At 52.3% G+C, this 16,421-nt stretch overlaps 2 protein-coding genes across 4 annotated transcripts; one reads left to right on the forward strand and one right to left on the reverse strand.

Annotated features, from left to right (window-relative positions):
- Positions 1-391: 391 nt before the first annotated feature.
- On the reverse strand, positions 392-10,822 carry CSTF1 (cleavage stimulation factor subunit 1). 2 transcript variants are annotated; one of them, XM_064391647.1, is made up of 7 exons: positions 10,073-10,822; positions 9,091-9,252; positions 7,793-7,988; positions 5,900-6,177; positions 4,330-4,527; positions 3,462-3,852; positions 392-1,895 (listed from the first exon to the last, which is right to left on the reverse strand). In XM_064391647.1, exons 1-7 carry the CDS (start codon positions 10,190-10,192, stop codon positions 1,636-1,638), a joined length of 1,605 nt encoding a protein of 534 aa, XP_064247717.1. In that variant the 5' UTR covers positions 10,193-10,822; the 3' UTR covers positions 392-1,635. The 2 variants fall into 2 exon arrangements, with proteins under 2 accessions (XP_064247717.1, XP_064247718.1); XM_064391648.1 differs by lacking the exon at positions 9,091-9,252.
- A 370-nt stretch (positions 10,823-11,192) lies between these two features.
- AURKA (aurora kinase A) lies at positions 11,193-16,302 on the forward strand. Of its 2 annotated transcripts, none has more exons than XM_064391651.1 (8): positions 11,193-11,366; positions 12,144-12,414; positions 12,898-12,973; positions 13,581-13,772; positions 14,000-14,138; positions 14,489-14,637; positions 15,160-15,334; positions 15,625-16,302. In XM_064391651.1, exons 1-8 carry the CDS (start codon positions 11,313-11,315, stop codon positions 15,808-15,810), a joined length of 1,242 nt encoding a protein of 413 aa, XP_064247721.1. In that variant the 5' UTR covers positions 11,193-11,312; the 3' UTR covers positions 15,811-16,302. The 2 variants fall into 2 exon arrangements, with proteins under 2 accessions (XP_064247721.1, XP_064247720.1); XM_064391650.1 differs by having other exon boundaries at positions 11,196-11,366; positions 12,144-12,420.
- Positions 16,303-16,421: the final 119 nt, after the last annotated feature.

Genomic DNA, 16,421 nt, shown 5'->3' on the forward strand with positions numbered 1-16,421 from the left:
TCCAAAAATAAAAAGGCACTGCTGTCACCCATGGCACATCACGCCCCAGTGACTGTGCCAGGACTTCCCTTTTCCCTGCCCCCAGCTCTGCTGCTCCTCGTTTCCCCAGCACCACAATCCTGAGCACCCCTGCTGCTGAGGGTCCCCAATGCACAGGCACAGGAGCAGCAAAGAGGATTCAGCCTCAGAAATGCTCTGCACTGAGGGAGCTTCTCAAGAGAGAATGAAATTTCATTATTTCAATAAAAATATCCCACATTCTGCATTTTGAGTCTGTAGTTGTACCTGATTCAGGTGCAACACAACAAATTCATCATTCCCAAGTCCCCAAGCCCCAGCCTCCCATATCTGATAATTTCTCCTTTTTTATACAGAAAACAAATACAATTCCTTCTTTCTGTATCAAAGAGCTTTTTAAAAGGCAATCTTTATTTAAATACAGACAAAACCTGTACCCTCACCAGCCCTTGACAATTCCTCAGTGTAATGGAAGTTAATCCAGCAGCAAGAACCACCTCACATTTACAAACCCTCCCAAAGGCAAGTGCTGAGCTCTGACCAAAGGAGCCTCCCAGCTGGGATGCCCGAGAGCTCTGCACGAGGAGGCCTCAAAAAACAAGTCCAAGACTCTGCTCAGGCAGATCTCTGGGAGAATAAGTAGTGAATTTTCCAACTTAGAGAAATTTTAAGCACAGTTTCTCAACGATGGGCACCGGGTTTGTGACCAATTAAAATAGAATGTAATTGAAGTGCTGTGTAAGACATAGATGAAGATTTCTCAGTCAAATGAAACAGTGACATTTCTGAGGTACACATACAAAAATTCAGATGCACAAGTTTCTTTCTTTGAGAGGATATTAAAGGTCTCTAAGGCAAAATTATTTTCATTTTCACCTGCAGCAGCACTGCCACATTTCAATTGCAATGTGGATATTCCTTAAAACTATTAGGAATTGTTTTGAGGTCCCACTTGTTAAGATAAATTCAAAAGATGAGATGAAGTCTGACTTTAACACAAGAACTAGAAGACCACTTCTTGAATTCATCTGAACAATTTAAAATACTGTTTGAATTCTTATGGCACAACTCAGAACTGACGGCCTACCTGGCCAATGAACAAAAAACACCACAAAGAATTCATCAAAACCCCAGACTGAAAGATACAAACCAGAGCTTTACAAATAATGAATTGTGGCTGAAGGCAGCTTAAGGCTTTGTTAAAGTTTCTACACAGAGTTCTGCTGCTGTGTGATCTATCAGATATATCAGATCTGTGTGATCTATTCTCTGCCAGAGTTCAGTGGGATTGCACAGACACAACACAGAGCAGAACTGGCTCCTTGTGAGCAGGACAGTCCCTTTATCTCTGTGTGATTCACAGGCAGGGGACAAGCTTAGCCCTTCCTGCCAGGATCATTTCATTCTCCACCCCCTCCCTTCAGTACAATTAGAGATGACTTACAAAAATTAAACCACGCACACTAATAAAAAAAATTAGTGTGGGGTGAAGAGTCTCAATATTTGTTATTTTCCTGTCAGGTCTGACAGAATCCAAAGCACCCAGCATGGCTTCCCCAGAGGCAGCACCATCCCAGGGGGGGCAGGAGCTGGGAAATCCCTGCCTGGGGAGTCTCCTCAGTCTGTGGTGGATCTCCTGTACCAGAACCTGGCCCTGTAGTCGTCGCTGCAGGTCATGAAGCCGGGGTTGGTGGGGGAGTGCACGATGCAGCGCACGATGCTGTTGTGGCCCAGGGACAGCAGGTTCCTGCGCTCTGCAGTCCTGGAGTCCCAGCAGCACAGGCTGATGGTCCTCTCGTCTGGCAGCAGCACGTAGTCCTCCGTGTGGTTGAACACAGCCTGGGTCCTGTGCACCTGGCGGCCGCTCAGACCAGCACCTAAACACAGCCAGCACAACCACAAGTTTTCATACCTATCAATCGTTTCCTCCAAGTATCAATTTTCTATCAATTTTCTTTGCTGTTCAACTGTCACCCTGATTTTTTAAGATTTTCTAAGCCTTCTGATATTTACATTCTTGTAACAAACTTTCTCACACACTTTCTGCAAATAACTTACTGTTTTGCATTTTTTTATGGACAAGAAATCTGATGTTTGTTTGTCCAGTGTCATTGGATAGATGGCACTTTCACCCTCCAATCCACTGTCACTTTTAGAAATCTATAAATGTTGGAGTCAGAAAATAAACTGCCCTTTTTAGCTTGGAAAGAGTAGCAGAGTCTGTGTTGTGTTGTTTCGTGTCCTGTAGTGACATTCAACCACTTCCACAAGCAACAGGTGGTGCAGTAACAAATATTCTTTTGTATCACAGGACCAGAAAGGTTTGAGTCCAGCCTGTGCCCCCTCCCCACCCTGTCACCAGCCCAGAGCACTGAGTGCCATGTCTGGGTGTTCCCTGGACACCTCCAAACTTCCCTGGGCAGCCCCTGCCAAGGCCTGAGCACCTTTCCATGGGGAAATTCCTCCTGCTGTCCATGTATGTAAGCTAAAATTCCTTAGGGGACAGAAGGAATACCTGCTCCAGCTGTGCCATGGTCAATCCTTTACCTAAGAGCATTTCTGCCTGGTATTTTTGCATGAGGCTTTCAGCTGTGACCAAGGAGAAAGAACCCCAAGAGGAGAACCCACAGAGTGTGACAATCCTTGAGGACTTTTCAGCGTATTTCTCACACAGCTCCTGCTGCATGAGCTCCCCTGGCCATACCCTCAGGTAAAACGTGTTTCCCACAGAGCCAGGGCAGGGCACAGATCCTCCCTGGGATCTGCACGGTTTCCCGGGAAGGTGCTGCTCCCTGCTGGCCACGAGCAGCAGAGCTGGACTGCAAAAACCCCAAAAGCTGCCACACACCACTGCCAGCATATTCTGTGCTCCTACTGCTTAAGCACATCAGTGCTTGACCCCAGAGGCTCTCACACAGCTGCTGTCACATGCAAAGCTTCCACAGCCTTCATTATTCCCTAAATCCTGCTGAGATCCAACATGGCACTGTCAGCACACTCCAAGGATGAGTACCTTGCACACAACTGCATCCTTGGGAAAAAATACACAAAAAAGGGAACAAACCAGCTGCAGGTACATTTCAGAGTATTCCACAGCTACAGAGCCACAGAGTTAATGGTTAAATCAACTGCCCTGAAGTGTTTCTTCTTACTTTTCCCCAATTCAGTGATAACTTCCCTCCAGAACAATGGAGTGAGTAATGATGTCAGAAAATTCTCCAAAATCTACTCAGACTAAAATATTTTAACATGGACACACAGAATCACAGCTTCTCTTCCGCAATTGCTCTAATGGAAATATTTTCAAAAATATTGGGCAATTTTTCCTCAAAGCAGCAGCTTCTCCATTGCCTTCAGAAATTCTTATTTTTGACAGTATTTCCAGCCCCACCACAGCTCAGCACCTGGAAAAGGAGGAGTCTGGAAGGTCACCTGCCACATACCTGTGTATTTCACCAGCGTCCGGCCAGTGGATATCTCCCAGAGTTTAGCCACAGAGTCTTTCCCACTGGACAAAATATACTTGGAATTTTTGGAAAAAATAGCAGAACAGACTTCAGCCCCATCGTGTGCCTTCTCAAAGGTGGTGATGCAGCGGTTGGAGACCCCATCCCAGAGTTTGATGCAGCCATCCTTGCTGCCTGTCACGTACATGTTGGCGCTGGCGTTGTAGTTGACGGAGCAGATGGCGTCCGTGTGCTGGTCCTGGGGGTTGCAGGACACGAAGCACTGGAAGGTGTTGATGTCGTACAGACGAAGGGTTGGGTGCTGGGTCCCCACCAGGATGAAATCCCCAGAAGGGTGGAAGGAAATGGAGCGTAACATCTCTGCTTCCTGTTGGATTAAAAACACGCGGCGGGGTGAGGAAGGAGAAAAGCTCAACTGGAAGGGTTGGTGCTGGTGGTGGTAAAGTGATAAAAACCTACTGGAGTTATCAGCACAAAGTTGAAAATGTCTCCTGTGGGATTGAAACTACAGGCTGCCCCTGGCTGCGTTGTAGCTTTTGTCCTAGAGCAGCCTGCAGTGCCCCCTTATTTTAGGATATCACACCCCCCAAGCCCACCACCACCTAACCCCAAATGCTCAAAGATAACAGAACTGACTTCCAAGTTAATTCAGATTAATGAATAAAAAGCTGACAGGTTCTAGACTTGAATACAAGTGTCCAGGATGCACAGAACGAAGACACAATCTCTGAAAGGTCTGCACATGCTGTACCTGTGTGCTCCTGCACCCCCTGAGGCACAGCTCAGCTCACACCACCTCAGCACTCAGACATCTGAGCTCTGCCTGCTCTGAGCACTATCTCACCTGGATGTATTTGAAGGCTCTTTTGGCAGAAGGTTTTGAATAATCAAACAATTTCAGTGTGTAGTCCCTTGAGCCAGAAGCCAGGATCTGTTCTGTGGGGTGGAAGGCCAAGCACGTCACTTCGTCCACGTGGTCGTACAGAGTCCGGATCACTGGGTGGTTCTCCATGTTCTGCTGTGCCGTCTCATTCATCATGACCTACAAAGAACATTCAACATGTTGCTGTGCTCTTGGAAAATAAAGCAGGTTTTTGACAAGAAAAGTAGGTTTTAGGCTTGCCAGAGTGGCTGAACAGCAGCTCCTCTCTGACACGAGCAGGCACACAATCTGTTCCCTTGAAGGCCCTTTATAGGTCAACAAATAAGATCCCTGTGTCATGAAGGTCAAAACAACTTGGCTCAAGGACAAACTACTTCAGTAGCAGAGAACTGGTGCAAGAAAACATCACCTTCATAAACAGCCCAAAGCAAAACACTGACTGCTGGGACGAACTGAGAGAAGCTGCACTAAAACTGCAGCTCTCTGCTGAGAATTTGGTGGGCGTCTGTGCAAAAAAATCCCACTTTTCATTGCCCCCTGATAACTGTCTTGGAGAAAGATAAAGCAAATCAATGTGTGAAACAGTTCTGAAATACCCAGTGAAAACACAGGTGGCCACAGGGGCTGCAAGGCCACAGGTGGGTTTAACATGAACTGTGCTCAGACACTGCAGCCACCATCAGCACCCAGCAGGAGCCACTCCTGGTGCCAGGGGTGACATCAGTGTCCTTGCCCTGGTTCTCCTTCCTTCAAAGGGATTTTATGAGCAGCTGCTGGAGTAGGGAATATGTTGAGACAGGTATTTAGTCCAACCCACTGAGGCAGCCACAAGGTACAGATATGACAAGGAGAGAACTCCCAGAGGGGTTACAATCCGTTATCCCAATGGGCATGGCATGGACAGGATCCCAAAAGTGATTACAATGCATTGTCCCAATGGGCATGGCATGGACAGGATTCCAACTGATTACAATTGATTATTTTAATTGTATGGCATGGACACAATTCCCAGAGTGGTTACAATCCCTTACCTTGATGGGCACGGCATGGACAGGATACCAATTGATTACAATTCATTATTTTAATGGGTATGGCATGAAGAGGATTCTCTGAGTGGTTACAATCCCTCATCTTGATGGGCATGGCACAGACACAACCCCCAATCCCTCACCTCGATGGGCATGGCACAGACACAACTCCCAATCCCTCACCTCGATGGGCATGGCACAGACACAACTCCCAATCCCTCACCTCGATGGGCATGGCACAGACACAATGCCCAATCCCTCACCTCGATGGGTATGGCACAGACACAACGCCCAATCCCTCATCTCAATGGGCATGGCACAGACACAATGCCCAATCCCTCATCTCAATGGGCATGGCACAGACACAACCCCCAGTCCCTCACCTCGATGGGCATGGCACAGACACAACCCCCAGTCCCTCACCTCGATGGGCATGGCACAGACACAACCCCCAGTCCCTCACCTCGATGGGCATGGCACAGACACAACCCCCAGTCCCTCACCTCGATGGGCATGGCACTCTTGGCCAGCATCCTCTCGGTGTCCAGGATTTTGATGGAGGCGTCGGCCGAGCCCGTGGCTATCAGCTGCCCGTCCCTGCTGTAGGTGGCCACGCGGCAGGGCCCCTTGTGGGACGTCACGTAGCAGGTCTCGTACTCGGACGCCTCGGGGGACATGGTCTGCACGTCGGCGTCGAACTCCAGGTCGATGCCGGTGCCCGGCGCCACGGTGTCCGAGCGGCCAATGGCGTACTGCACGGCGCTGTCGTCGTTCTCCATGCCTGGGGACACACAGGGGACACTCAGCGCTGGCAGCCCCCTCCCCAGAGCCCACCATGGCTCCGGGGAAGGTGGGCAAGGGCAGCCCCGGGGGCAGAGCTGAGCTGGCACAGCAGGTTCGGCTGAGGGAGAGCTGGGCTGTGCTGGAGCGGGCACAGAGCCTCGGGAGCTATGGGAGTGCCCCAGTGAGGGTTGGGAATGCTGATCAGTGCTCTGGGAATGCCCCACTGAGGGTTGGGAATGCTGATCAGTGCTCTGGGAGTGCCCCAGTGAGGACTGGGAATGCTGATCAGTGCTCTGGGAGTGCCCCAGTGAGGACTGGGAATGCCGATCAATGCTCTGGGAGTACCCCAGTGAGGACTGGGAATGCTGATCAATGCTCTGGGAATACCCCAGTGAGGGCTGGGAATGTTGAAAAATGCACTGAGAATATCCTCAATGAAGATTGGGAATGCTGATTAGTGCTCTGGGAATGTCCCAGTGAGGACTGGGAATGCCCCGAGGATTGGGAATGCTGATCAATGCCCTAGGAATACCCCCAGTGAGGACTGGGAATGCCCCCAGTGAGGGTTGGGAATGCTGATCAATGCCCTGGGATTTCCCCCAGTGAGGACTGGGAATGCTGATAAATTCACTGACAATCAGCCACTGACCATGCACAGGCCTCAGCTTTTCACAGAGGAGCAACAAGCCCCAACACTTACATGAGTTTTAAAGTATAAAATCCAAAGCATTCACTGATTCTTTCCCTATTTTATTGCACTGAAACCGAACTATCCCTGCACTGCAAGGGAAAAACCTTGCTGGTCTCCAAGCCCACTTCACAGACTTTCATTGCCAAGATGCAGCTGCAGACCAGAGCTCAGCACTGGCAGTGGCAGCAGGGCAGACACAGGAGTTTTCAGCCAGTGCTGATCTCTCTGCCGCTTTCATCTGCTCATTTCAAGTCTAGAATTTGCATTTCAAGCAGACACAAAGCTTCTCAGATTCATACCCTCAGAACTCAGCTAGCTCAGGCAGCAGAACCAGCAGAGTTCCACGTGGTGCCATGGCCAGAGCCCTTCCAGGAGGTGGCCAGCTCGTTCCAACAGCAGCTCAGGGTTCCCTGCTCTCCCCACACTGTGGCACTCCCAGAGGGACAGAACAGGGACAGAACAGGTGACAGCCCTGCTGAGACCCCACAGTGTGCAGCTGTTTCCTGGGACTGATCTACAAAGCCAGCAAAGATTGCCAATGAAGGACCTGCTCCCTCTCCAACGCTGTCAGAACAACCAGATTGGAATGATTTCTTTCTGGAGCCAGCACAACTGTGAGGGTGGGATCTTCCCTCAGATCTGGGGCTCAGTGATCCTGCTCACTGGGATGTTTTGAGAACACACCCTGAGTGTCCTTAGGGGAGTTCAAACACTGGCAGCACTCAGGGATCTGGTTTGTTGGTGCTGAAACAGGAATGCCCTTCCAAACCCCAGAGAGGAAAGGCTGCAGCCAGAGGTCCAAGTGCTGTGCTATTGCCAGACACCACCTCTGCATCAGAGCTGTCTCTGCAGTGACACCAACCTCTTAATTCACTGGGCAATTAGAACTAGACCTTTATGTCAGCTTTTGATTCCAGCTTACCTAACTTAATTAGGTGCAGCAGTTGTTCAGAGGGTGCACAGACAGACTGTGGTTTGATCTCATTTATCAAGCCATTGGCAATGTTGATGTATCCATCATAGAGCAGCTGGCTAATTATCAGTTTGTAAAGTTGCTGCCGGTCTTTCAAACTGACTTTTGTCCTATACATTGTGAGCAGGGACTGCCTTGGGGGGGCCTGGAATGAAGAACAAAAATCACACACAAGAGTTGCATGAAACCACCAGAACCTTGGAACAAACCTCAGGGCAGGCACTAAATACTGCTGTGGTTTTGGTGGAAAGCAGAGGTGGGGAGAGGAAAGTGAGGGGGAAAGAGGAGGAAAAAGGGAGAGAAAGAAGAAGAAAGGGTGAAAATAAGGCAAGAGAAAGGGAAGGAAGAGGCAGGGGAAAGGGAAGGAAAAGGCAGGGGAAAGGGAAGGAAAAGGCAGGGGAAAGGGAAGGAAGAGGCAGGGGAAAGGGAAGGAAGAGGCAGGGGAAAGGGAAGGAAGAGGCAGGGGAAAGGGAAGGAAGAGGCAGGGGAAAGGGAAGGAAGAGGCAGGGGAAAGGGAAGGAAGAGGCAGGGGAAAGGGAAGGAAGAGGCAGGGGAAAGGGAAGGAAGAGGCAGGGGAAAGGGAAGGAAGAGGCAGGGGAAAGGGAAGGAAGAGGCAGGGGAAAGGGAAGGAAGAGGCAGGGGAAAGGGAAGGAAGAGGCAGGGGAAAGGGAAGGAAGAGGCAGGGGAAAGGGAAGGAAGAGGCAGGGGAAAGGGAAGGAAGAGGCAGGGGAAAGGGAAGGAAGAGGCAGGGGAAAGGGAAGGAAAAGGCAGGGGAAAGGGAAGGAAGAGGGAGAAGGGAGAGGAAAAGGCAGGAGAAAGGGGAGGAAAATGACAGGAAAAAGGGGAGGAAGACAGGGAGAACGGGAAAAAAGAGAAGGAAAAAAGAGGAAGAAGAGAGGGAAAAAAGGGAGGAAAACGGGGAGGCAAGAGGCAGGAAAAGCGCGGCGGCCAGGGAAGGAAAAGCAGAGGAAAAACCTGTTGCGCCTGTTTTCCGTGTCAATGAGAAGGCGGGCCAGCAGCCCGGCCGGGCCGCGCCGAGCGGCGCCGGGGCAGCGCGTGCCCGCGGAGCCGCCGGTGCCGCCGCCGGCCCGGGCTGCGCCGAGCGATGCACGGGGCGCGCACGACAGCGCCGCGCCGGCCCCGCCGCCCGCCCCGCGCCCTCCCCGCCCTCCCGCCGGGCGCGGCCGCGGCGGGGCGCCGCTCGGGGCGGTGGCGGAGCCCCGCGGGCGGGCGGCCCCGGTACGTACCGAGCCTTCCTTCTGCCGCCCGCGCTCTGCCCCTAAGATGGCGGCGGGAGCGCGGAGCGCATCGAGCGGCGGCGGCGGCAGCGGCGGGGGCGGCCGGGCCCGCAGGACGCTCCTCCGCGAAGGCTGCTGCATCGAGCGCCCGCACATCGATGGGAGGCGGCTCTTAGGGGAGGGGGGGCGACACAACGGGGCGGCGTCACGTGAGCGCCACGCCCCGCCCCCCCGCGTCACGCGAGGGGAGCCCCGCCCCTCCCTCGGTGAGGGGAGATGGCGGGGGGCCCGACCCCGCACCCCGACCCCGACCTGGGGGTCCCCGATCACCGATTTGGGGGCCCCGATCTGAGGGTCCCAACCCCTGATCTGGGGGTCCCGACCCCGTTCTGGGGGACCCCGATCCTCGATCTGGCAGTACCGATCCCTGCTCTGGGGGTCCCGATCCCCGACCCCGCTTCGGGACCCCGATACCCAGCCCCACTCTGGGGGTCCCGATCCCTATCCCCCCTCCCCGGCGCTAGGGATCCCGGGGTCCTCCTCCCCGTTCCCCCTTCCGGGGGTCCCTCTCTCCATTCCTCTCCATTCCGGGGGTCCCGCTCCCCATTCTCCTCTCCAGGGATCCCGGGGGTCGCTCTCCCCGTTCCAGCCCTTCCGGAGGTCCCGCTTCCCGTTCTCCCTTCCGGGGATCCCGGGGCCCGCTCTCCCCATTCCTCCCCTTCCGGGGATCCCCAGGCTCCATCCCCGTTCCCCTTCCGGGGGCAGCGGGCCCCGGCGGAGGGGCGGGGGAGCGGCGCCGGCCCGGCCCCCGGCGGGCGCGGGGGGAGCCCGGCCGTTCTTTTGTGCCGCAGCCGCAAAGCTCCGGAGCGCCGCTTCCGCCAGACCCCGGATCCCAAACACGGCGACGTGCGCGGGCTGGGCATGGAGCGGAGCGGCCGGCGCTGCGGCCCCGTCCCCAGCGCGAACCGTCCCGTCCCCGAGCGCTACTCACGTCAGCCTCGAGAAAGGGCAGCCGGAGCGGGCGCGGGTCGAGCAGCGGCGCTGCCATGCTGCCCATGCCCCGGGGCAGCTGTCGTCTGTCACACGCTGCAGCCACACGGCGACCCGACATCTTCTTTTTACCTATCCTGAACCGCTTTGTAAACACCGACACACACAACCAGGCTCTCCCTTCGCTCTTGTTTTCAGCACCGCGGAGACACTGAAAAGTTGCCTTGGATCGCAGTTCTTCACGAGCCCCAAGCGCCGAGTGGAGTTTCCTCGCTGCGCGGGGACCCGCGGGCTCCGGGGCAGCCGCGCCTCACGCCGCGCTCCCCGCGGGCCGCGTTCGCCGAGCGGCCGCGCTCCCGCTGTCCCGGCGTCTCCTGGGGGCCGCGCGGCTCGGGGCGCTGCCGGGGGCTGCGAGGGGTCCGCGCGTCGCTCGGGCCGGGCCGGGCGGTGCCTCGGCGCTTGGCGCTCGCCCTGAAGCGCTGGCGGCACGCGGCGCTGCCCGGGGCCGCTCGGCCGGGACGCACCGGGGAGGCTCCGGCCCTGCTCGGCCCGTCCGGGGGGGCACGCACACAATGGCCCCGCTCGCGCTCGGCCCCGCGCGCGGTGGCAGCAGCGCCGCTGGCCGGCCTGGCCCGGGGGCGGGTGCGGGTGTCTCGGGGGGAGGCTGGCGGAGGCGGGACTGACCTGGCGGCGCTCCCGGGCGCGGACCGGAGCGGAGGCGGCGGCGGCCACAGGTGGGAGCGCGGCGCGTTACGCGATTTGCGTAGCGGAAGCGGCGGCTCGGCCGGCGGGAAGTGCGCGGGCGGCGCGCGCCGGCGGGGGGGGCGCGGCGCTACGCAAAGTGCGTAACGCGCCGCGCGGCGACAACGCCGGCGGAGGGGCGGGCGCGGCGCGTGCGCCCCTCGCGGCGCGGCGGAGCGCGCCCGGCAGCCAATGGGCGGGCGGGCCGCCCGCGGGAGGAGCCAATCAGCGTGCGCGGGCCGCGGGAGGGCGGCCAATGGCGGGCGGCGGGGGTTTAAAGGGGTATTTAAGGCGCGGCGGTTTGAATTCAAACAGCTCCGGCGGCCCTGAGGCGGCGGGCCCGGCTGCGTGTGGGGTGCGGGGCCATCGATACGGGGCCGCTTCGATAAAGAGCGATCATTGATAAGGGAGCCCACATCCCCTGTGCTCCGCTCGCCGAGCCCCGCTGGCTCCCTCTCGCCCTCGGGCAGAGCCGCACGGGCCGCTCCCGCTCTGGCGCTATGGACAGGAACATGAAGGAGAACCACGCCGCGTTGCCAGGCCGCGCTGCCAAGGTAAAGGTGTGAGACGCGCGGTTCGTGCTCCTCTTCCTGAGCAGTTGTCTCTGCTGCATCACTGTTAGCGATGCCCGGGAGTGTGCCATTACAATTCTGGTCGGTTTACGGAGTTGAAGTTTTTATTTTTTACTTTTTGGGTTTGTTTCTCCCTATCGCATATTAACTACAGGTTTCAAGCTAGTAATTTATCTTTAAGTAGCTTTCACTAGAGAAAACAGCCCAGAGCTGATTTTTCGAATTATTGTTAATATTAGCATATTTTATAATATAAGATAATATAATAATATATAATAAATATTTTATACTATATATTATACATATTATTATGTAATATAAAATGTATTATATAATAATATAAAGCAATATTATATTTATATTTAATGATAATATAAACCCTCCTTATGTTGCAAGTATTTAAGAACCCTTAAAGAGAAAGTGAGTGTGTAGAATCAAATTATTTTAGATGTAATTTTTAAAAGCAAGCACTGTGCAAACGTTACTATTGATACATATGTGCAGCAGTGCTCAAGATCACTCTGCTTATTGAATTTTTTTCTATTTCAAAATACAGCCACTTTCTCACTATTTTATATAAAACCAAATAGGTCTGGTAAGCTTTTGGAACAGCATAAGCAACATTTCTTTTTAATCAACTACATACATGGTTTTTAGTGTTTCTGTTGAAGTGCTTTTGTGGGGTTTTGCCACCCTGAGTGGGGCCGTGACGGTTCCGCTGTGCTGCTGCCCCATTAACGCCTTCTCCTCTCTCTGCAGGTCCCCAACCCCCTCGGGGATGCCCCCAAGCGTGTCCCCGTGTCGCAGCACTCGGCCCAGAGCCGCTCCCTGACCAGCGGAGCTCCAGCCCGAGTTCTGTGTCCTGCAAACTTCGCCCAGCGAGTGCCCGTGCAGCCCCAAAAACCTGCACTGTCCACCCAAAAAGTGCCCAGCAGCCAGGCAGCGCAGCAGCTCCGGCCCAAGCAGGCTGCTGTGAGACCTCAGGCTGCGAGCAAGAGCAGTGAGAAGCCTCCCCAGGCTGCAGCACCTGGTAACGGTGAGGGTGGTTTGCGTGGTCACTGTCACACTCAGGATACTCCCAAAGCTGCTGCTGACCCAGGGACGGTCCTGGAGGGAAGTTCTTGGTTGTGTCCCCAACCAGAAGAACAGCACGTGGTGTGTTACTGCAGTATCCTTGTGAATTTATCTCTAATTCGAGCCAGTATGAAGTTAAAAACTTCCAGGTGCTCAGCAGCCAGCTGGGAGTTAATGTAAATGGGATTCAGACCTCACAGATTTTCCAAGATCCATGCACAAGGATACTTTTCTTTAGGGAGGGGGAAAGCTCAGAAAGCTTTTAAAATTGCATTTTGCCAGTGCTGTTTCTTTGCCAGCAGTCAGCTATGCTATGTTGCTTAAAATGTCACTGAATGGATTCTAAAAGCTGCTTCAGGTGATGCAGAGGGGTTAGATTTGTTCCTGTGTGTGTTCCCATGGGCCTGGTTCATAAATCGATTTCCTTCTCTGTACACAGCACAAAACCCTGAAGCAGAAAGCACCTCGAAACAGAAAACTGAAGAGACCAAAAAGAAAAGTGAAGAGACTAAAAAGTAAGTTTTATGCCTGAATTCTAGACATCTGAGCCCTGCTGGAGCTCCTTTGGCTGTGAGCCTGGTGACCCCCACACAGTGCAGAACAACACCAGGAAAGCAGCCTTTGACCTGGTAACTGTCAGGAGCAAGGACTTGCTGTAATCTAAAGAAAACTTTGGGCTAAATGCAGAGCAGCTCTTCCCATGGGAGAGCACTGATAGCTGCTGCCCCAGTCACGAGATGTACTCCTGAAAACAAAGCCTCCTTCAGCTGGGCAGGAGGCTGGAGTCTAACTTGGGATGAAGTTGGATTTGTTTATGGCAACTTTAAATTGTTTTGCCATGCCCTGGTGATGTTTACCAAGCTGGGCTCCTTTAGATACTCCAATCCAGTCTTCATTTTGTAGCAGTGTGGTTGGTGTAGCGTCTGCAAAAGCTTCAGGAGGAAAGAAAATAGATTTCAGAACTTCCTTTTGAAAAATCTCAATGCCTTTATTCTCTTGATGTTTTCTTAAAGACTAAACTCTAGTTTAGAGCACTAAACATCTCTTGAACAGGAATGTTATAAACTGTAAATTTGAGTCAAAGCCAACACAAACCTCCAGCTTTTAACTTTCCTCTTGCAGAAGGCAATGGTCTCTTGATGATTTTGAAATTGGTCGTCCTCTGGGCAAAGGAAAATTTGGGAATGTGTACCTGGCACGTGAAAAACAGAGCAAATTTATTCTGGCACTGAAAGTGCTCTTTAAAACACAGCTTGAGGAGGCTGGTGTAGAACATCAACTACGAAGAGAAGTGGAAATACAATCTCATCTTAGGTAAAGTTTAGTGACTATTTACTCTGCTTTGTTTGCATGCAAATAAACGAAGTTACCTGGATTTATCATGAGGTTTCTTCATCATAAGATTTCTTTTCTGTGAGCTGAAGGAACACAGACGAGCTGAAATTCCTCTGCTTGCCTTGAAAGGTGGGGGGAGCAGGACAGGGAAATAAAAGGTTTTGGAGAAACACCTGGTTCAGAAGAACATTGAAATCTCTTTGCAGGCACCCCAACATCCTCAGATTATATGGCTACTTCCATGATGTGACAAGAGTCTACCTGATCCTGGAGCATGCACCTCGTGGGGAGGTCTACAGGGAGCTTCAGAGGCTCACCAAGTTTGATGAGCAAAGAACTGCTACTGTAGGTGCTTCCATTCCTCTGCAGTCCTCTGTGTCTGGGATATCTGCAGGACAGAGCCAGCCCTTCAGATCAAGTTCTGTACTCTGCTGGGGGAAACTGAGATTCTTGAGCTGCCAGTGGGCATCTGGGCAGGGAATCATTGGGAAGATTTAGGGCTGTGCAGGAATTTGTGTTCAGAATTGCTTAATGTTGCAAGGCACAGCCCCTATTGCCAGGCTTCAAGGGTTAAGAAATAATTGCTTTAACTTAAAACTATAATTATGGCTTAAAAAGGCTGTGCTGCAGCCAGATAAACTCAGGTGACAGTATCTGAAAGATTGTGGCTTACAGGTTGTTCTTTTTGCACCCAGTACATCACAGAACTCGCAGATGCCCTCTCGTACTGTCACTCCAAGCGTGTGATCCACAGAGACATCAAGCCAGAGAACTTGCTGCTGGGCTCAAATGGAGAGTTAAAAATTGCTGACTTTGGGTGGTCTGTGCATGCTCCATCTTCTAGGTGAGACTTCAGTCTCTTGTGCACTGAAATCCTTCTGTAGTGTCAGTTTTTGTCACTCATTGTGGAAGGGAGGTACGTGGGAGCTTCTTGAAATTCTGGGGAAAATGCTGCTATAACAAGGGGCCTGACAGCAACTGGTGTGACAGGAGGGCTGTTGTCCTGGTTTTTAGTTCAGACCTTGCTGACCCTCCAAGAAAGGTTGGTGTAGGGTTACTATGGTCCCTGAGATGACAAACTGCACTTGGACTCAAACATTACTCTGGAAATTGGTGATTTCTGAGAGGGTGGGAAATTGTGCCTGAGGAGGGAGGAACAGGTTTGTTCTAGCACGTGGGGTGAAGAAAGTCCCTGCAATGTCTTGGCTCCTGAGACCTTCAGGAGAAGTAGAAAATGCCCTGCTGGCTTTTCTTTCCCAGCTGTTCTGGTGGTGCTGAGGTACAGGTTATTGCCAGCATCTTATCTGGCTCTTGAAATAGATCCTCTAATTATCTTAATCAATGATTAACTGGGACTTTTCTTCAGGAGAACAACTCTCTGTGGGACACTTGACTACCTGCCTCCTGAAATGATTGAGGGAAGGACACACGATGAAAAGGTGGATATTTGGAGCCTGGGAGTTCTGTGCTATGAGTTCCTTGTAGGGAAACCACCTTTTGAAACAAAAACCTATCAAGAAACCTACAGAGCTATTTCCAGGGTAAGTGCCTGTGCTTATCTGGATTAGCTGGGTCATGACTTTAGTTCTAGAAAGGTTTCAGCAAGTTTGAAGCATAATGAAAACAAACACAAGAATATACAAAACTTTCACAAGCAGTGAGAAGCTTGTTCAGGGTTATAATGGAGGGATTTGATCTCATCTCAGTAGGCAGAAGGTGCACAGCCTGCAAGGCTGGCACAGCTTCCAGGGGGTAACTTGGAGGTTGAGTACAGCCCTTTGGTTATTGCTGAAGAACATTTGCATGATTCTTAATGTCCTTTTTCCCTTAGGTGGAATACAAGTTTCCTCCATTTGTAACAGAAGGTGCAAGGGATTTAATTTCCAAGCTCCTGAAGCACAACCCCTTCCAGCGCCTGCCCCTGAAGGATGTCCTTCTCCATCCCTGGATCACAGCAAACTCGACCAAGGTTCCCACCAGCAGGAAGAGTGATGGTGCTGCCCCATCCAAAACATAGCTGCAGGAGGGTGACTCGTGGGATGCACAGAGGAGCTTGTACTGTGACTACTGTAATGCTTACAATGGAAAAGCAGGTCTGGGAATCTAGTGGCAATTGGGATGCAAGTCCTTGGGTTGGCTGGTGTCTTAAACTCGAATTGCAGCATAAAATTATTTGACTTCTAGCTGGAGCTTGTGGAATATTTAATGTACTTGAATCAGTTCCATGTGGGCCAGGTTGGCTGGTGTAAGTGTGAAGCTCTTGTGCTGAAAATGGTTTGTTGTTCCACCACAAGGAAGTTTTCTGAATTATGGAACAGTGCAATATCCTGGAGATGCCTGCTCCTCCCTCCCTGGGCTGCTCAGGGTGTCTTACTGTGGTGTAACCTGAAACTGAGCGAGGTGAATGCCTTTTTCAAGTGTTCTAAAAATGATGTGGCAAATGATTGGTTTTGTCTCTAGTTTTAAATGTGAGCACTCAATTTGTAAAATAAAGACTTGTTATACTGCACCCAGCGTGGTGAGGTTCCTTGTGGCTGCTTGGCTCAGCAGAACTGCTCCCAGAGGTGAATTCCTAAAGTGTAATTCCCACCTCTGTCAGAAAGGAAGCTCAAAGTGCTGGTACCACAC

The sequence above is a fragment of the Passer domesticus genome, chromosome 16 (assembly GCF_036417665.1).
Source record: "Passer domesticus isolate bPasDom1 chromosome 16, bPasDom1.hap1, whole genome shotgun sequence".
Classification (NCBI taxonomy): domain Eukaryota; kingdom Metazoa; phylum Chordata; class Aves; order Passeriformes; family Passeridae; genus Passer; species Passer domesticus.

Excerpts from the sequence above, each read along its gene's own strand:
- CSTF1 (XM_064391647.1), bottom strand. The coding sequence starts at position 10,192 with ATGTCGGGTCGCCGTGTGGCTGCAGCGTGTGACAGACGACAGCTGCCC. Across the intron at positions 6,178-7,792 it reads GCTGCACCTAATTAAGTTAG|GCATGGAGAACGACGACAGC; the intron begins GTAAGCTGGAAT and ends GTGTGTCCCCAG. Across the intron at positions 4,528-5,899 it reads AGAGTGCCATGCCCATCGAG|GTCATGATGAATGAGACGGC; the intron begins GTGAGGGACTGG and ends TGTTCTTTGTAG.
- AURKA (XM_064391650.1), top strand. The coding sequence starts at position 11,313 with ATGGACAGGAACATGAAGGAGAACCACGCCGCGTTGCCAGGCCGCGCT. Across the intron at positions 12,421-12,897 it reads GGCTGCAGCACCTGGTAACG|CACAAAACCCTGAAGCAGAA; the intron begins GTGAGGGTGGTT and ends CTCTGTACACAG. Across the intron at positions 13,773-13,999 it reads GAAATACAATCTCATCTTAG|GCACCCCAACATCCTCAGAT; the intron begins GTAAAGTTTAGT and ends ATCTCTTTGCAG.